Source organism: Dendrobates tinctorius, unplaced genomic scaffold (assembly GCF_039654945.1).
Source record: "Dendrobates tinctorius isolate UK_male_01 unplaced genomic scaffold, ASM3965494v1 ptg000094l, whole genome shotgun sequence".
NCBI lineage: Eukaryota > Metazoa > Chordata > Amphibia > Anura > Dendrobatidae > Dendrobates > Dendrobates tinctorius.
Genome location: NW_027361762.1, coordinates 15,860,545 through 15,878,019, shown reverse-complemented (window position 1 = coordinate 15,878,019; position 17,475 = coordinate 15,860,545). Strand labels below are relative to the sequence as shown.

The following is a 17,475-nucleotide window of genomic DNA, read 5'->3' as shown; positions in this document are numbered from 1 at the left end:
ATGAAAACACAAACGCAGGTAGGAAAATAGACTGGGCAAACGATGGGGCCCACACTAACTAGACAGGACAGGAAAGACACTGTCTGCAATCACGCAAAAACTGTGCAAAAAAATGTCCAACACGTCTGATAGAAAAATACTGAAGTCACACGACTTCGCCCACTATATCAGCACTCTGGTATATTCTCAAAGCAGAGCCAAGTGGCCAATCTAATAAGGGACAAAAACAAACTGGCACAAGCAGTAACGTATTGATAGAGATTCAGCACAGCCCCAGCTGGCTGACCACACAAAACTGAAATAGACAAAACCAGATCAAATGTGAACACTAGCAAAAGAACACTTAGTTTCCAGCTCAGTCCCTGCATGCTCAGCTAAGACCTCAGGAGGCAGGAAAAATCACCAGCAGGGATAGAGGGAGTCGGCTGTCTCATATCCAGTCAGAAACCCCAGATCTGCATACCCAGGACAAATTGCACAACAACTTTGGGGGTCTAATTTCTCCTGTTACCCTTGGGAAAATAAAAATTTGGGGGTGAAAAGATAATTTTTGTGAAGGAAAAAAAAAAAAAAAAATTATTTTCACGGCTCTACATTATAAGCACTTGGAGGTTCAATGTGTTCATCACACATCAAGATAAGTTCATTGGGGGGTCTAGTTTCCAAAATGGTGTCACTTGTGCAAGATTTCCACTGTTTAGGCATATCAGGGGCTTTCCAAACGCCACATGGCGTCAAATCTAATTTCCAGCCAATTCATCGTTGAAAAAGTCAAACGGTGCTCCTTCCAAGCTCTGCCGTGCACCCAAACAGAGACTTACCTCCACATATGGGGTATCTTCATATTCAGGAGAATTGCACAACAATTTTTATTTTTCATTTTGTCTTTTACACTTGTGAAAATAAAAAAAAAATGGTTCTGAGTAAAAAATTTTGTTAAAACAGTTAATTGTTCATTTTTTTTCCGTCCACATTGCTTCAGTTCCTGTGAATCACGTAAAGGGTTAATAAACTTCTTGAATGTGGTTTTCAGCACCTTGAGTGGTGCAGTTTTTAGAATGATGTCACTTTTGGGTATTTTCTACCATATAGGCCCCTCAAAGTGACTTCAAATGTGATGTGGTCCCTAAAAAAAAAAAAAAATTTTGGGAAATTTTGTTAAAATGAGAAATCGCTGGTCAATTTTTAACCCTTATAACTTCTAACAAAAAAAAATTTTGGTAACAAAATTGTGCTGATGTAAAGTAGACATGTGGGAAATGTTACTTATTAAGTATTTTGTGTGCCATATTTCTGATTTAAGGGCATGAAAATTCGAAGTTGAAAAAATTGTGAAATTTTTGTTTTCCCCCACAAATAAAAGCAAGTCATATCAAAGAAATGTTACCATTTGTAAAAATTGTAAAAAAATTTGTAAAAATTAGCCCGGTCATGAGCGTGCAAACCACCCTTGGGGGTAAAGGGGTTAAGGGCATAAAAATTAAAAGTTGGAAAATTACAAAATTTAAAAAATTTACGCCATATTTCTGTTTTTTTCTCATAAAAAAAAACTAAAGTTATATCGAATAAATTTTACCACTGACACGAACGTACATTATGATACGAAAAAACAGTCTCAGAATTGTGGATCCATTAAAATGTTTCAGCGTTATAACTTCATGAAGTGACAGTGATCAGAATTGTAAAAATTGGCCTTGTCATGATGTACAAAATTGGCTGTCACTAAGGGGTTAATGCAAAATATTGTAGATGCATAAAATTGACATGGCAAACATAAGAGACTGGCTTTTCAACCCTTTAAGCACCTGGACATTTTTTTTCCTTTCCTTGTGTTTAATATTTTTATTTTCCCATTGATGGCTTGTTTTTTTGTGGGACGCGTTTTAGTTTTGAATGACACTATTCATGTAACCTTATAAATTAAAGAAATACGAGAAAAAACACCAAGTGAAGTGAAATGGTTAAAAATAAAAAGCACACTTCAACCATTCTTTTCTGAAGTTTTGTTTTGTGCTCATTCTGCCATAAAAATGAAGGAGCAATATAATTCTTCAGGTCAGCAGAAAGCCTTAGAAGTTTGGCATCGCAGTCAGTGTGCCCACGTTGGAGAAACGCTGCGGAATTGTACGCAGCATTTCCGCAACTCCCTGCCGCGGGTAAAACGCATGCGGAATTTGCATGCGTTTTCCCGCAAAACATAAGCGTTTTTAGCTTGCGGAATTAAAGCGTTTTTCCAAACTATTTGAATCATCGCTTGGAAAAGTGATTGACAGGTTGGTCACACTTGTCAAGCATAGCACTTGACAAATGTGACCAACTTTCTACTATTGATGCTGCTTATGCTGCATCAATAGTAAAAGATAGAATGTTAGAAATAATAAAAAAAAATATGGAAATACTCACCTCCTGTCAGCCCCCGATCTCCTCAGCGGCGCTCCCAGTCCTCAGTGGCGCTGCCGGCAAGTTCTGTTCCCAGTGATTCATTGCGAGAATGACGTCTGACGTCGCGGTCACGCGACGGCGACGTCGCAAAGGTCATTTTGGCACGAAGCACGCCTGGGAACAAAGCTTCCGCGTGCACCACTGAGGACCGGGAGGACTCCGGGGGCTGACAGAGGGTAAGTATATCCCTATTTTTTTTTTTTTATTCTATTTTTAACAGGAATATGGTTCCCAGGGCCTGGAGGAGAGTCTCCTCCAGACCAGGGTACCATCCGCACATGAAGCGCTCACTTCACGCATATATTTTTCCACTATGCGATTCAGCAGCGGAAAAATCCGGAGCATGGGCACAGCGACCTCGGAATCCCATAGGATTGCATGGGATGTGTTTTATCTAGCGGTTTTTAAGCGTTTCTGCGGCGGCCTTGCAGCTGAGGAAACGCTTAAAAAAACGCACCGTGGGCACAAAGCCTAAAGCTTTACAAAATCCAGATATCACTTGCAGTAAACAGACTAACAATTATAGACTGATACACAGGGAGGAGCACCCTGCCCTTACAGGCTTACATTTTACAGGATGATGGGGAAAGAGACAATAGGTTGGGGGTTGCCATAGTGTTGTGGAGGTGGCAACAGGGCCATAGCAGGCTGTAAGGTTTCTTAAAGAGACTTTCGGGTTCCATCTGAAGGGTTCAAATGTGATGGCACAGATACATATACATGTAGGTGTATACTAATAAAAGTTTTATAATAAATATAAACCATTTGAAAAGGAGCAAGAGGCAGGAGTCCCAAGTTATTGCACAGGTACAAGCATCATAGCTTGCAACTTTTTCATGACACAGAACTGGTGCAAGTCACTTAAATTCCACCCAACATTTTGGTTCTATTTCAACAGAAGGAGGATAAGGAAAAGGAAGGGGTGCCAGATGAGGATGGCTGGATAACCGTGACAAGAAAAGGTCGTCGCCCAGGCATAGCACGGACAGAAGCTGTTAATCTTCGACTGACTGAGAAGGAAAAGAGAAAGAGAGCTCAAAAAGAACTTCTAAACTTCTATGCTTGGCAACTTCGTAATAAAAAGAAAGAACGTAAGTGCCTTATTTTTAAAATTTTTTGCTCTTATTTTGCAACTCTAAAACCCTATGTTATCCAGTAGTGTAAACATGACCTCAATCGCCCAACAAAATGAGCACACGCACTTCTCTTTGGGTGATTTGATTTTTTTAATTATAATTTTTTTTTTTAATAAATGATCAGCACATTGGTCATGTAAACTGGTAATATGTTGAAGAAAACGTGCTGTATACAGGGACAGAAAGATTGTGTTACAATAGTTAGGTCCCATCATTGCTTGTCTGCCTAAAGTCAGTTGGTACTTACCTGAAATCAAGTATTGTAAGGCCAATAATTCTAGAACTGTTCATTCCCAATTGCAGGCCTGTTTAAACAGGTTGATCTCCCGATGAATACTATTGTTACTAACATGATCGTTCTGTATAGAACATAATTTAAAGGGAGCCTGGCAGCCCAGAATGACTAAGCGGTAAATTAACAGCCTGCCTACATAAAGCCTAAATGGGCAGTTAGTGGGTTGAGCTCTGTGACTGACTCAGGCAGCGCTTGTTCTGTAGCACTCTGATGGTAGCAGCATTATTTTATTATTTATTATGTATTGCTTATATAGTGCCATCTTATTCTGCAGCGTTTATATACATTGTCATCACTGTCCCCAATGGTGTGGGAGGAAACCCACGCAAACATGGGGAGAATATGCAGATGTTGTCCTTGGGATTAGAACTCGGTGCTGCAAGGTAGCAGTTCTAACCACTGAGCCACCGTGCTGCCTATTATTGGTCGGCAGGCTGTTTCTTAGCCTTCCACACAAGCTCAGGCTGAACAGACCAGACATTTGCATTCCCAGCTATTTTGAGGAAAGTTGTGTGAAATTTCCCTGAGTCGAGCAGGGCTGGATAATGTGCTGGGTGGCATTCAGTTGTTAGGGGAGGATTCAGCATTATGGCATATGATACTCTGCAGGGTATCTACAAGCTTCAGTGCGTAGAAGCCCAATAGTATGGGGGGGGGCACACCAAATTTAATTGAATAAAACCTCTAAATTAACTGCAATGCTTTCAAAAAAGCTGATTTGTCACTTTGGCAAGTAGTGCACCTTATTCTTAAGGCCCCGATACACGCAACGATATTGTGAATGATATCATTGCAACGTCACCAGTTTGACGTTGCAGCGATGTCGAAACGACATTGTTGCGTGTGACACGTAGCAACGATGAATGATCAGTTGGCTGATCTTTAATTGTTGCCTAATCGTCTGGGCCATAAATCTATCGTTGGTCTCCCGCTGGGCAGCACACATCGCTGCGTGTGACAGCGAGAGACCAACGATCAGCTAGCTCCCAGTGCCATACAGCAGATGCTGGGAGCTGGTATCCAGGTTAACAGCGGGTAACTAAGCAGCACTTAGTTACCCGCTGTTTACCCTGGATACCAGCGTGCTCGCTGGTCCTGATCGCTGGTGAGTCTGCCTGTGTGTGACAGCTCACCAGCGATCAGCTATGTCCCAGCGATCCCATCCACGTCGGATCGTTGGTGGGATCGCTGGGACATTGAAGCGTGTAATGGGGCCTTTAGACTTAAATTATTGATGAATCACTGATTATCTCAAATGGAAATATTCTGCAATAGATAAGATTTTATCACAATGGATCATTCACCTGCCCTGTTTTTTTTGTATTTCTCAGACCTGGCAGAGCTGCGTAAAAAGTTTGAAGAAGATAAGCAGAAGATTGCACTGATGCGAGCTCAGAGAAAGTTCCGCCCTTACTGAAAAACATTTGAGCCCTTACCCTGTTTTCATTTTACAAACGTCTAATATTGATCTGGATCACCATAAAGCATGAAGGATAGCTTTTTATTTTCCCCTCATTGAAAAAAAGACTACTTTTCAATAAATCTTTATGCAGTAAACAAACCATTTTGCCATCAATTTCTACACAGAATTTTTATAAAGCCTGTGGGTAAAACTTGGTATGTCATCCATTTTGCTGGTATTGTAATACCTGGAGGATTTTTTTGTTTTGGAATACCTGCAATGTATCTGCCTCTTGTGAACCTACCCTAATGATGCTTCTTGTTTGGCATCTTAAACTTACTTGTACTTTGATCTTCCATGGGTAAGTACAAGTATTAAGGAAATTCTACCTCTTTTCCAGGTTTGCTTATTATCATCAGGTCATTAACCCCTTCACCCCCAAGGGTGGTTTGCACGTTCATGACCGGGCCAATTTTTACAATTCTGACCACTGTACCTTTATGAGGTCATAACTCTCGAACGCTTCCATGGATCCCGGTGATTCTGACATTGTTTTCTCGTGACATATTGTACTTCATGTTAGTGGTAAAATTTCATTCAAATAACTTGCGTTTATTTGTGAGAAAAACGGAAATTTGGCGAAAATTTTGAAAATTTCGCAATTTTCCAACTTTGAATTTTTATGCCCTTAAATCACAGAGATACGGCACACAAAAAACTTGATAACTAACATTTCCCACATGTTTACTTTACATCAGCACAATTTTGGAACCAAAATTTTTTTTTGTTAGGAAGTTATAAGGGTTAAAAGTTGACCAGCGATTTCTCATTTTTACAACACCATTTTATTTTTAGGACCACATCACATTTGAAGCCACTTTGAGGGGTCTATATGATAGAAAATACACAAAAGTGACACCATTCTAAAAACTGCACCCCTTAAGGTGCTCAAAACCACATTCAAGAAGTTTATTAACCCTTTAGGTGCATCACAGGAATTTTTTTGAATATTTAAAAAAAAATGAACATCTAACTTTTTTTCATAAAAAAAATACTTCAGGTTCAATTTTTTTTATTTTACCAAGGGTAACAGGAGAAATTGAACTGCAAAAGTTATTGTGCAATTTGTCCTGAGTACGCAGATACCTGATATGTGGGGGGGAACGACTGTTTCGGCGCATGGCAGAGCTCAGAATGAAAGGAGCGCCGTTTGACTTTTTCAATGCAAAATTGGCTGGAATTCAGATTGGACGCCATGTCACGTTTGGAGAGTCCCTGATGTACCTAAACAGTGGAAACCCCCTACAAGTGACCCCATTTTGGAAACTAGACCCCCCAAGGAACTTATCTAGATATGTGGTGAGAACTTTGAACCCACAAGGGCTTTACAGAAGTTTATAACGTACAGCGGTACAATTAAAAAATCATATTTTTTCCACAAAAATGATCTTTTCACCCCAATTTTTATTTTCCCAAGGGTAACAGGACCCTAAAAGTTATTGTGCAATTTGTCCTGAGTACGCTGATATCCCACATGTGGGGGTAAACCACTATTTGGGCGCATGGCAGAGCTCGGAAGGGAAGCAGCGCCATTTGACGTTTTTGGCTGGAATTGAGATAGGACACCATGTCGCGTTTGGAAAACCCCTGATGTACCAAAACAGTGGAAACCCCCCACAAATGACACCATTTTGGAAACTAGACCCCCTAAGGAACTTATCTAGATGTGTGGTGAGAACTTTGAACCCCCATGGGCTTCACAGAAGTTTATAACATAAAGCCATACAATTAAAAAATCATATTTTTTCCACAAAAATGATCTTTTCACCCTCAATTCTTATTTTTCCAAGGGTAACAGGACCCTAAAAGTTATTGTGCAATTTGTCCTGAGTACGCTGATACCCCACATGTGGGGGTAAACCACTATTTGGGGGCATGGCAGAGCTCGGAAGGGAAGCAGCGCCATTTGACGTTTTTGGCTGGAATTGAGATCGGACACCATGTCGCGTTTGGAAAACTCCTGATGTACCAAAACAGTGGAACCCCCCACAAATGACACCATTTTGGAAACTAGACCCCCTAAGGAACTTATCTAGATGTGTGGTGAGCACTTTGACCCCCCCCAGTGCTTCACAGAAGTTTACAACGCCCGGGCGTGAAAATAAAAAATTCGTATTTTTTCCACAAACATGATCTTTTAGTCACCATTTTTTTATTTTCCCAAGGGTACCAGGAGAAATTGGACCCCAAAAGTTGTTGTCCAATTTGTCCTGAGTATGCTGATACCCCATATGTGGGAGAAAACTACTGTATGGGCACACGTCGGGGCTCGGAAGGGAAGTAGTGACGTTTTGGAATGCAGACTTTGATGGAATGGTCTGCGGGTGTCATGTTGCCTTTGGAGAGCCCCTAATGTACCTAAACAGTGGAAACCCCCCACAAATGACACCATTTTGTAAACTAGACCCCCCAAGGAACTTATCTAGATGTGTGGTGAGCACTTTGACCCCCCCAGTGCTTCACAGAAGTTTATAACACTCGGACGTGAAAATAAAAAAATCATTTTTTTCCACAAAAATGATATTTTTCCCCCCAATTTTTTATTTTCCTAAGGGTAACAGGAGAAATTGGACCCCAAAAATTGTTTTGCAATTTGTCCTGAGTAGGCTGATACCCTACATGAGGGGGTAAAACACTGTTTGGGCGCATAGCAGAGCTTGGAAGGGAAGGAGCACCATTTGACTTTTTCAACTCAGAATTGGCTGGAATTGAGATCAGACGCCATGTTGCATTTGGAGAGCCCCTGATGTGCCCAAACAGTGGAAACCCCCAATTCTAACTCCAACCCGAACCCCAACACGCCCCTAACCCTAACCCTAGCCCTAACCCTATCCCTAACCCTAACCTAACCCTACCCCAACACACCCCTAGCCCTAATGGAAAAATGGAAATAAATACATTTTTTTTATTTTATTATTTTTCCCTAACTAAAGGGGTGATAACGGGGGGTTTGATTTACGATTTATGGCGGTTTTTATGTTTGGCGGCTGTCGCACGCTAAAAGACGCTTTTTATTGTAAAAATAGTTTTTGCATCACCACATATTGAGAGCTATAATTTTTCCGTATTTTGACCCACCGAGTCATGTGAGGTCTTATTTTTTGCGGGACGAGTTGACGTTTTTATTGGTACCATTTTCGGGCACGTGAAATTTTTTGATCGCTTTTTATTCCGATTTTTGAGACGCAGAATGAACAAAAACCAGCGTTTCATGAATTTCTTTTGGGGGGGGTGCGTTTACACCGTTCCGCGTGCGGTAAAATTGATAAAGCGGTTTTATTCTTCGGGTCAGTACGGTTACAGCGATACCTCATTTAGGTCGTTTTTTTGTTTTTGTCGGTTTTATGCAATGAAAACTATTTTATATAAAAAATAATTATTTTTGCATCGCTTTATGCTGCGAGTTATAACTTTTTTATTTTTTCGCTGATGATGCTGTGTGGCGGCTTGTTTTTTGCGGGACAAGATGACGTTTTCAGCGGTACCATGGATATTTATATGCGTCTTTTTGATCGCGCGTTATTGCACTTTTTGTTTGGCGGTATGATAATAAATCATTATTTTTTGCTTCGTTTTTTATTTTTTAAGGGGTTCGCTAAAGGGGTTAACTAATGGGACAGTTTTATAGGGCAGGTCGTTACGGACGCGGCGATACCTAATATGTGTACATTTATTGTTTTTTATTATTATTTTAAAAAAATGAATTTATTGGTGAATATTTTTTTTTTTTTTTACTAATTTATTTGGCGATTTTTTAAAATTTATTTTTACACTTTTTTTTTAATTTTTTTTTACTTTATTACATAGTCCCAGGTGGGACATCACTGTCCTGTGACAGATCGCTGATCTGTCACATCACAGATCACTGTGTCAGATCAGCAATCTGTCACAGGCAGTGCACAAGGCTTCCTCATGCCTGCGCTTTGCAGGCACTGAGGAAGCCAGCTTCCCCAGGCCCCCGAAGGCCCCCGTCGCCATCTTGGATTCGGGGGCCTGGAGGATAGGAGCCCCCCGCAGCAGCGCTGCACATTGCGCTGCCGTGGGGGGCTCAGGGAAGCACGGAGGGAGCCCCCTCCCTGCCGATGCTTCCCTTTAACTCCCGGTACACCGCAATCGCGTTTGATCGCGGTGTGCAAGGGGTTAACGTGTCGGGGGCGGTCACGGACCGCCCCTGACACATTGTGCCGGGTGTCAGCTGTGATAATCAGCTGACACCCGGCCGCGATCAGCGGCGCTCACCACGTGGGCGCCGCTGATCGCGGTAGACGTACTATCCCGTCCCCGGTCATACGGGCCCGGGTACCGTGGACGGGATAGTACGTCTCATGTCAGGAAGGGGTTAATGTAAGTGGTTTAAAATTCATTTTTTCACATCTGACAGGTCATTTTATGCGGTAATAACACAACATATTCTAGTGATTGAGATTTTTTTTCGTGACACATTAAAAAAGTACAATGGTACACTTGGCTTGCTATGTTTTCTGCTTCTAAGAAAAAATCTGAAATTTGACAATTTTCTAAAGATTTGCAATTTTAAAACTTTGAACCCTTTATCATACCACACAGAAAAGTTAATGTATAACATTTACCTTATCCTACCTTACATTAACAACATTTGTAAAATGTACCTTTATTTTGTTGTGATGATAAAAGGTTTACAAATGTAGCATCAATTTTTCATTTTATTTTTTAAGGAAATCTCCAAAACTTTTTTTTTTTTTTTTTTTTGGGGGGGGGGGGGAAACCTATTGTTTTGAATTGACTTTTGGTGTCCTATATATTGTAAAACCCCCAAAAGTGATAGTATTTTAACCCCTTAGTGACAGAGCCAAATTTTTTTAAAATCTGTACAGTATCACTTTATGTAGTAATAGCTCTGGAACTCTTCAACAGATCCCAGTGATTTTGAGAGTTTTTTCATGGTACATTATACTTTATGATGATGGTAAATTTAAGTTGATATGTTTTGTTTAGAATATCAGAAATTTGACAAAAATGTAAAAAAGTTAGCAATTTTCAAACTTTGAATGATTATCCTTTTAATTCAGATTGTCATACCACACAAAAACATTAATAACATTTCCCTCATGCCTGCTTTAAATTGGCACCATTTGTACAATGTTATTTCTCTAGTCTCCTTCCATGAGAGCTACATCGGAGGATGTCTTCCCCGCCCTAATAGGGAACAGGAAGAGGTTAAATACCACTCCCCTTCCTGCAACCACCAGTGTTTTCCCCTATGGGGCATGAAGAGGTCTATGATGGTGCTGCCGTAGCCGGCCATCGGGAGCACTCCACGCCCAGTATCAGCTGGGATACCTGTCAGATGCCAGGCAGCCGAGGTCGGGGGCCTTGCTCTCCTCCGGTGGCTGCTCCCATCTCCGCCTGCATGGTGGGACTTGGGACTCTCCCGCCTCTCCTGCGCCTCCATCGGGGGTAAAGCGAGGCGGTGATGTGCGCGCCGGGGTCCTCCAGATAGCTCCCCCGCTTCCTCCTCCGTGCTGCCGGTTCCCGGGGGCTCGCGCTGGCCGGGGGTGGCGTTCCTCCACTTCGGGCGTTACTGGGCTTTCCACTGGGGCGCGCTTTGCTTAGGGGTGCGCGTCACTTCCGGTCTGTCCCTGTGTTCCACGGTGGAGCGCGTTACTCCTGGGACCAGCGGTCACATTCTGGGGCGTCCTCATGTGGTTCCCCCCATTGGGCCAAAGGGAGGAGGAGGTGCACAAACAACGTTGGACCCTCGATCTTTCAAGGTCCAGGTGAGGAGATCACCAGGTAAGACACCTGTCTGACACTGACTGTAGACGGCATGGACAGTGACAAGCCCTCTCTCTCTGCGTCGGCAGAGCCCAGCGTACCTCCTCCTACTGTAAGTAGCAGGCGTCAGCCCTGGCTATCCAGCATTATTTACTAAAATGGCGTAGCATACCTCTCTAATATGGGGAGAAAAGGTTTCTGACCCTCTGAGAACCAGCCACAAGTGTAAAATGTGTGCTGCCAGACTCCCTTGACATACGGGGAAAGCTCTGCCCGTCCTGTACGGAGAGGTTCTTCACTCTGAGCAGCCCTCTCTCCTGGATAGCATCAAATCCCTCATAATACAGGAGGTTCACTCCTCCATGGCTCCCTTCTCCCAGACCGCCTCCCTCTAGGAGGAGGAAGAAAGCTCTGATAGAATCTGACTAGGACTCGGGCGAAATTCAGTCCTCTGATTCAAAGGACGCTCGGGAGATTGAGGGTTCCTCTTCCACGTCCACCCCTAAAACCAGGGAACAAGAAATATCACTTGGTTCCGAGAATGTGGGTGAGCTAATCAGTATGGTTAAGAGCACCATAGGGGTTGAGGAGGAAGAAGTTAAATACACGGTGCAGGACGAGATGTTGGGCTGAAGCCCAAAGAAGGTGTCCTGTACACGGAACGTACAGAATCTAATCCTCCACAAAAGGAGGCATATATACACGCCTATCCCTTTGAGGGCTCCTCCCAGCTCAAAGATCCAGTGGATCAAGGAAAATATATATATATCTTATCAAGGAAGTCCTGGGAGACACCTCTACAAATCTGCTAGAAGCTAATGTGGCTTTCACATGCCCTGTCTCTGTGATTATGCACAGACTCAGGGCACCTTAAGGGGAAAGATACCTGACGCCCTACCCCTACTGCAGAGAGAAACGAGGTTCCTAGCCGATGCTTCTGCTTGCAGTTGCTAAACAACTTGAGAGGCTGGGACCAGGAAGACCAGCCTGTAATTTGCAGGTCTCGGGTAATTCTTTAATGCACCAGCTCTTCTAGGCTGAGTGTGACTGCTCTCACCAAGTCCGGGTAGCCACAAAAGCGGCCGTCCTTTCTAACTCCTCTAGAGGAGTTCCCTAGTTAAAATCCTAAGGGAGGCGACTTATCTCCAAATGGTGCGCCATCCCCTTCCAGGGCCTCTATGGGTTCAAGCCTGTCCTGGATAACATCCTGGACACAGCTTCGGACAAAAGGATCTCTTCCGAAACATAGAAATCCTAGGAGACAGATTTTTCATCCCTCCCGTGACCAAACCTCTGTCAACAGCTAATCTAAGCTGAATTTGCATGCCCTCATCAGATCACAGCCGCTAAGGCTAGTTCTGAACATCAACCAAAAACTGATGATGTGTACAGTTGTGTGTCATCAGCATAAAGATGGTACTGAAAGCCAAATCTGCTGATGGTCTGTCCTATTGGGGCCGTATAGAGAGAGAAGAGAAGGGGGCCAAGGACTGAGCCCTGAGGTACCCCAACAGTGAGAGGAAGAGGAGATGAAGTGGAGCCAGAAAACAGAACACTGAAGGAGCGGTCGGAAAGATAGGAGAACCAGGAAAGAGCAGTGTCCTTAATGCCTAGTGATTGGAGCCTAGAGAGTAGGAGAGGATGGTCAACAGTGTCGAAAGCTGCAGAAAGGTCGAGAAGAATGAGCAGAGAGTGGTCACCATTACGTTTTGCTGTCAGAAGGTCATTGGTCACTTTGATGAGTGTAGTTTCTGTCGAATGTAGGGGGCGGAAACCGGACTGTGAAGGGTCTAGGAGGGAGTGAGTGGAGAGGTAACGGGTAAGGCGTGAGTATATCAGGCGCTCCAAGAGTTTAGAGATGAAGGGGAGATTGGAGACTGGTCTGTAGTTGTTTGTGCAGGATGGGTCGAGGGTGGGTTTCTTTAGTAATGGAGTAATGATAGAGTGTTTGAAGGAGGAGGGGAAAATGCCAGAGGAGAGGGAGAGATTAAAGATTGTAGTTAGGTGAGTTGTGACGACTGGGGAGAGAGACTGGAGGAGATGTGAGGGAATGGGGTCGGTTGTGCATGTAGTCGGACGAGAAGAGGAGAGGAGCCTGGAGACTTCTTCTTCTGTGATGGGATCGAATGTGGAGAGTGAGCCAGGGGGAATGCAGGGAGGGATGGGAGTCACTGAATTTGGTGATTGGGAGCGGATTTCCTGACGGATATTTTCTATTTTCTCTATAAAGTGGGAGGCAAGGTCATCAGCGCAAATGTCTGTGATAGGGGCTTGTGCTTTTGGCCTGAGGAGGGAGTGAAAGGTGTCAAAAAGTTTCTTGGGGTTGTTGGATAGTGAGGAGATCAGGGTGGTGAAGTAGGCAGAGTTATATGTCCTTAACATAAATTTGAAGTGTATGAAGTCTTCTGGTGTGCGTGTTTTCCTCCATAAGCGTTCAGCACACCTAGAGCATCGCTGGAGAAATCGGGTTTGCGATGTGAGCCAGGGCTGTTTCACTCTGTGTTTGGAGGTTCTGAGGGTGAGGGGAGCTACTTGGTCAAGGGTGCTTCTAAGAGTGTCATTGAAGTGATGTACAGTCAGATCAGGACAGGACAAAGAAGAGATTGGGGACAGTGATGAGTGTAGGGAGTCTGAAAGTGTATGAGGGTTAATGGCTTGTAGATTTCTGACTGAATGGTAGGTAGGAGGGTGCTGGGGTGAGCGAGGATTTGTGAGTGCAAAGGAGAGAATGTTGTGGTCAGAGAGGGGAAGCGGTGAGTTATCTATGTAGGAGATTGAGCAGAGCCGGGCGAAAACCAGGTCCAGGGTGTTACCGTCTTTGTGTGTTTCAGAGGTTGAGAGCTGAGAGAGGCCTAGAGAAGTGGTTAGTGATAGGCGTTATCCCATATCTGGACGACTTCCTCTTCTCTATACCATCTATCTCATGTCAGAAGATGGACGTAGGAAAGACCCCGGGGATATTAAGATCCCAGGGTTGGATACCGAACCTGGTCTATCCCTCCACAAGAAGGAAGCTTCTGGGAGTTCTCTCAGACTCAAGGGGAAAGACATCCTTCCTACCTATGGTTTGTCAGGTCGACCTTGTCCACCAAGAACGTGGTTCAGAACTAGCGGGCACTGACTCTCAATCAATGTATGCTCTAGGATCTCGGACCACATGCACCCAGGCGGTTTCTTGGGCTCAGGCCCACACCCAAATTCTACAAAGCCACGTGCTCTTACATTCCAGGATCCGCCTGGCCTACGCGGCTACAAATTCCATTGTCCTGAAGGATTCCCCCTCCCTGGTCAGGTTAAACCGGCCCTGAGGTGGTGGTTGAACTACCGAAATCTTCAGAAGGGAGTCAGCTGGATTCAGCTTCCCCTGAAAACACTCCGCTCAGATGCCAGCCAATGAGGCTGGGGTGCAGTAGTAGAGAGATCCTATTTTCAGGGGAGATGGCTGCCGAGCATCAGCACCAGTTCCTCAAATCTGAGAGAACTGAAAGCGGTAGGGAAAGCGCTAAAAGACGTCATCATCGCTAATCCAAAATCGCAACGTCTGCATCTACTCGGACAACATGACCACAGTGGCCTATCTCCAGCCAAGGGGGTATGAAGTACGCCGTCCTGAAGGCAATAACAGCAAGGATCTTCTGGTCCGTGCGTCTGAAAGGATCAGACAACACCCAGGCAGATTTCCTCAGTCGAGAAGCGGTATTCGTGTCCCTAGCCTCAAGATGGGGCGGAGGTGGACCTAGTCGCCAACAGGCAAAATGCGAAGACTGGTATTCGTCTCCCTCAACCACATGGACGGAGTGCAAGGAATAGGTGCCCTTCACCCAATGGTGGGATTCCAACCTCGCATATACCTGCCCACCCATACCGATGCGGGCAAAAACATCTCAGGAAATCCAGATGGACAGAGTTCCCACAATACTAATTGCCCCGCTGTGGCCCGGAAGAAGTGGTACAGTGCCCTACCTGCCATGGCCCAGGAAGGTCATGGCTTCTGCCCCAAAATGTGCGACCTCCTTCACCAAGGTCCTCTGCTACACCCGGATGTAGGCAAAGGGAACCTGGCAGCATGGTTATTGGGGCCGAATTCCTAAGAGCCAAATGGCTCTTGGATAGGGTTATCCAAACCCTTCAGGAAAGCCAAAAACCAATAACCAAGGCCATCTATGCCAAGGTCTGGGAAAGGTTTACGCCCTGGTGCTCTCCAGGCACCCCTGATCCCTTCCATCTCAGTGCAGCACAGACCCTAGACGTTTACAAAAGGTCTGGAACAGAGCCTTATCCCCAGCACACTAAAGGTATAAATATCAGCTCTTAGCACCTTTTTTGATCTTGACCTGGCCTGCCACCGCTGGATCCTGGGATTCGTCCTATAGTCCGCAGTCAGGGGCCTCCTTGGGATCTCAATACCGTGCTCAAACCTAAGATCCATTTGAGCCTCTAGATTCCTTGACCATGGAAACCTAACCCTTTAACCGTCCTCTTAGTCGCAATTACTGCGGCTAGACATATAGGAGAATTGCAGGCCCTGTCAATTCAAGAAGCTTACCTTGCAATCATTGCAGATAATATCTTGAGATTAGAGCACGCCTTTCTACTCAAAATTTTATAGGGATCAGGACATTGTACTGCCCTCTTTCGGCCCAAGCTCTTCCAAACCTAAGGAAGAGACCTTCCACACTCTCGACATTTGCAGAGGGGTCCTGTCTACCAACAATAGAATGAAGCCTAGCGGATTCACCAGAATTTATTCATCCAGTTCTCAGGACGAAATAAGGCAAGAAGGCGTCAAAGAACATGATCGCGAATTGGATCACACAATCTATCTGCCTGACTTGCACATCACGGAAGCTGGCTCCACCTGCCTCACTGAGGACACATTTTACCCATGCGATAGCAACATCATGAGCAAAAAAGGGGAATGCTTCGTCAGAGCGGATATGCAGAACCACCCCTGGTCGTTCCTCCACACGTTAACCAGGCATTACAGTCTAAATTTCAATGGGGACTTAACATTTGGCAGACGAGTGCTGCAGGACATGATTCCCCCCTAGAGAAATTAGCTGTTGGTATTACTCCGATGTAGCTGTCATGGAAGGTGACTAGAGAAAATAGAATTAGACTTATCGGTAATTCGGTTTCTAGGAACCTTCCACGACAGCACTATTTTCCCTCCCTATCTGATATTCTTATTGGATGATTCCTGCACTTTGGTGGTAACTATTCATACTGGTGTCCAGGAAAACACTGGTAGTTGCAGGAAGGGGAGGGGTATTTAACCTCTTCCTGTTGCTATCCCCTAAATAGGGCAGGGAAGACATCCTCCGATGTAGCGGTCGTGGAAGGTTCCTAGAAACCGAATTACCTGTAAGTGTAATTCTATTTTTATTGTTAGCATTTTAGAAGGCTTAACCCCTTTACCCCCAAAGGTGGGTTTGTACGTTAATGACCGGGCCAATTTTTACAATTCTGACCACTGTCACTTTGAGGCCATAACTCTGAAACGCTTCAAAGGATCTTGGCGATTGAGATTTTCTCATGACCTACTATACTTCATGATAGGGGTAACATTTCTTCAATATAACTTGCATTTATTTATGAAAAAAATGGAAATATGGCGCAAATTTTGCAATTTTCAAACTTTGAATTATTATGCTCTTAAAACAGAGAAATATGTGACACAAAATAGTTACTAAATAACATTTCCCACATGTCTACTTTACATCAGCACAATTTTGGAAACAAAATTTTTTTTTGTTAGGAAGTTATAAGGGTTAAAAGTTGACCAGCGACTTCTCAATTTTATAACAAAATTTACAAAACCCTTTTTTTTTTTTTAGGGACCACCTCACATTTGAAGTCACTTTGAGGGGTCTATATGGCAGGAAATACCCAAAACTGACACCATTCTAAAAACTGCACCCCTCAAGCTACTCAAAACTACATTTAAGAAGATTATTAACCCTTCAGGTGTTCCACAGGAGCAGAAGCAACGTGGAAGGAAAAAATGAACATTTAACTTTTTAGTCACAAAAATGATCTTTAAGCAACAATTTTTTTATTTTACCAAGGGTAATAGGAGAAATTGGCCCCCAAAAGTTGTTCTCCAATTTGTCCTGAGTACGATGATGGCCCATATGTGGGGGAGAACCACTGTTTGGGCACATGGAAGGACTCGGAATGGAAAGGGCGCAGTTTGACTTTTTCAAGCTAAAATTGGCTGGAATTGAGATTGGACGCCATGTTCCGTTTGACGAGCCCCTGATGTGCCTAAACAGTAGAAACCCCCCAAAAGTGACCCAGTTTTGGAAACTAGACCCCCTAAGGAACTTATCTAGATGGTGGGGTAGAGCATTGGAGGTCCCTAAAAAAGGGGTAAATTAAAAAGC

At 43.9% G+C, this 17,475-nt stretch overlaps 1 protein-coding gene across 1 annotated transcript in view; it reads left to right on the top strand.

Moving 5' to 3' along the window:
• RRP7A (ribosomal RNA processing 7 homolog A) overlaps positions 1 to 5,434 on the top strand; it is a 131,361-nt gene extending 125,927 nt beyond the window's left edge. The window contains exons 6-7 of the mRNA XM_073586695.1: positions 3,341 to 3,533; positions 5,205 to 5,434. Coding sequence (XP_073442796.1) covers positions 3,341 to 3,533; positions 5,205 to 5,290 — 279 coding nt within the window. The 3' untranslated portion in view covers positions 5,291 to 5,434. The remainder of the gene's footprint in view (positions 1 to 3,340; positions 3,534 to 5,204) is intronic.
• The last annotated feature ends 12,041 nt before the right edge of the window (positions 5,435 to 17,475 follow it).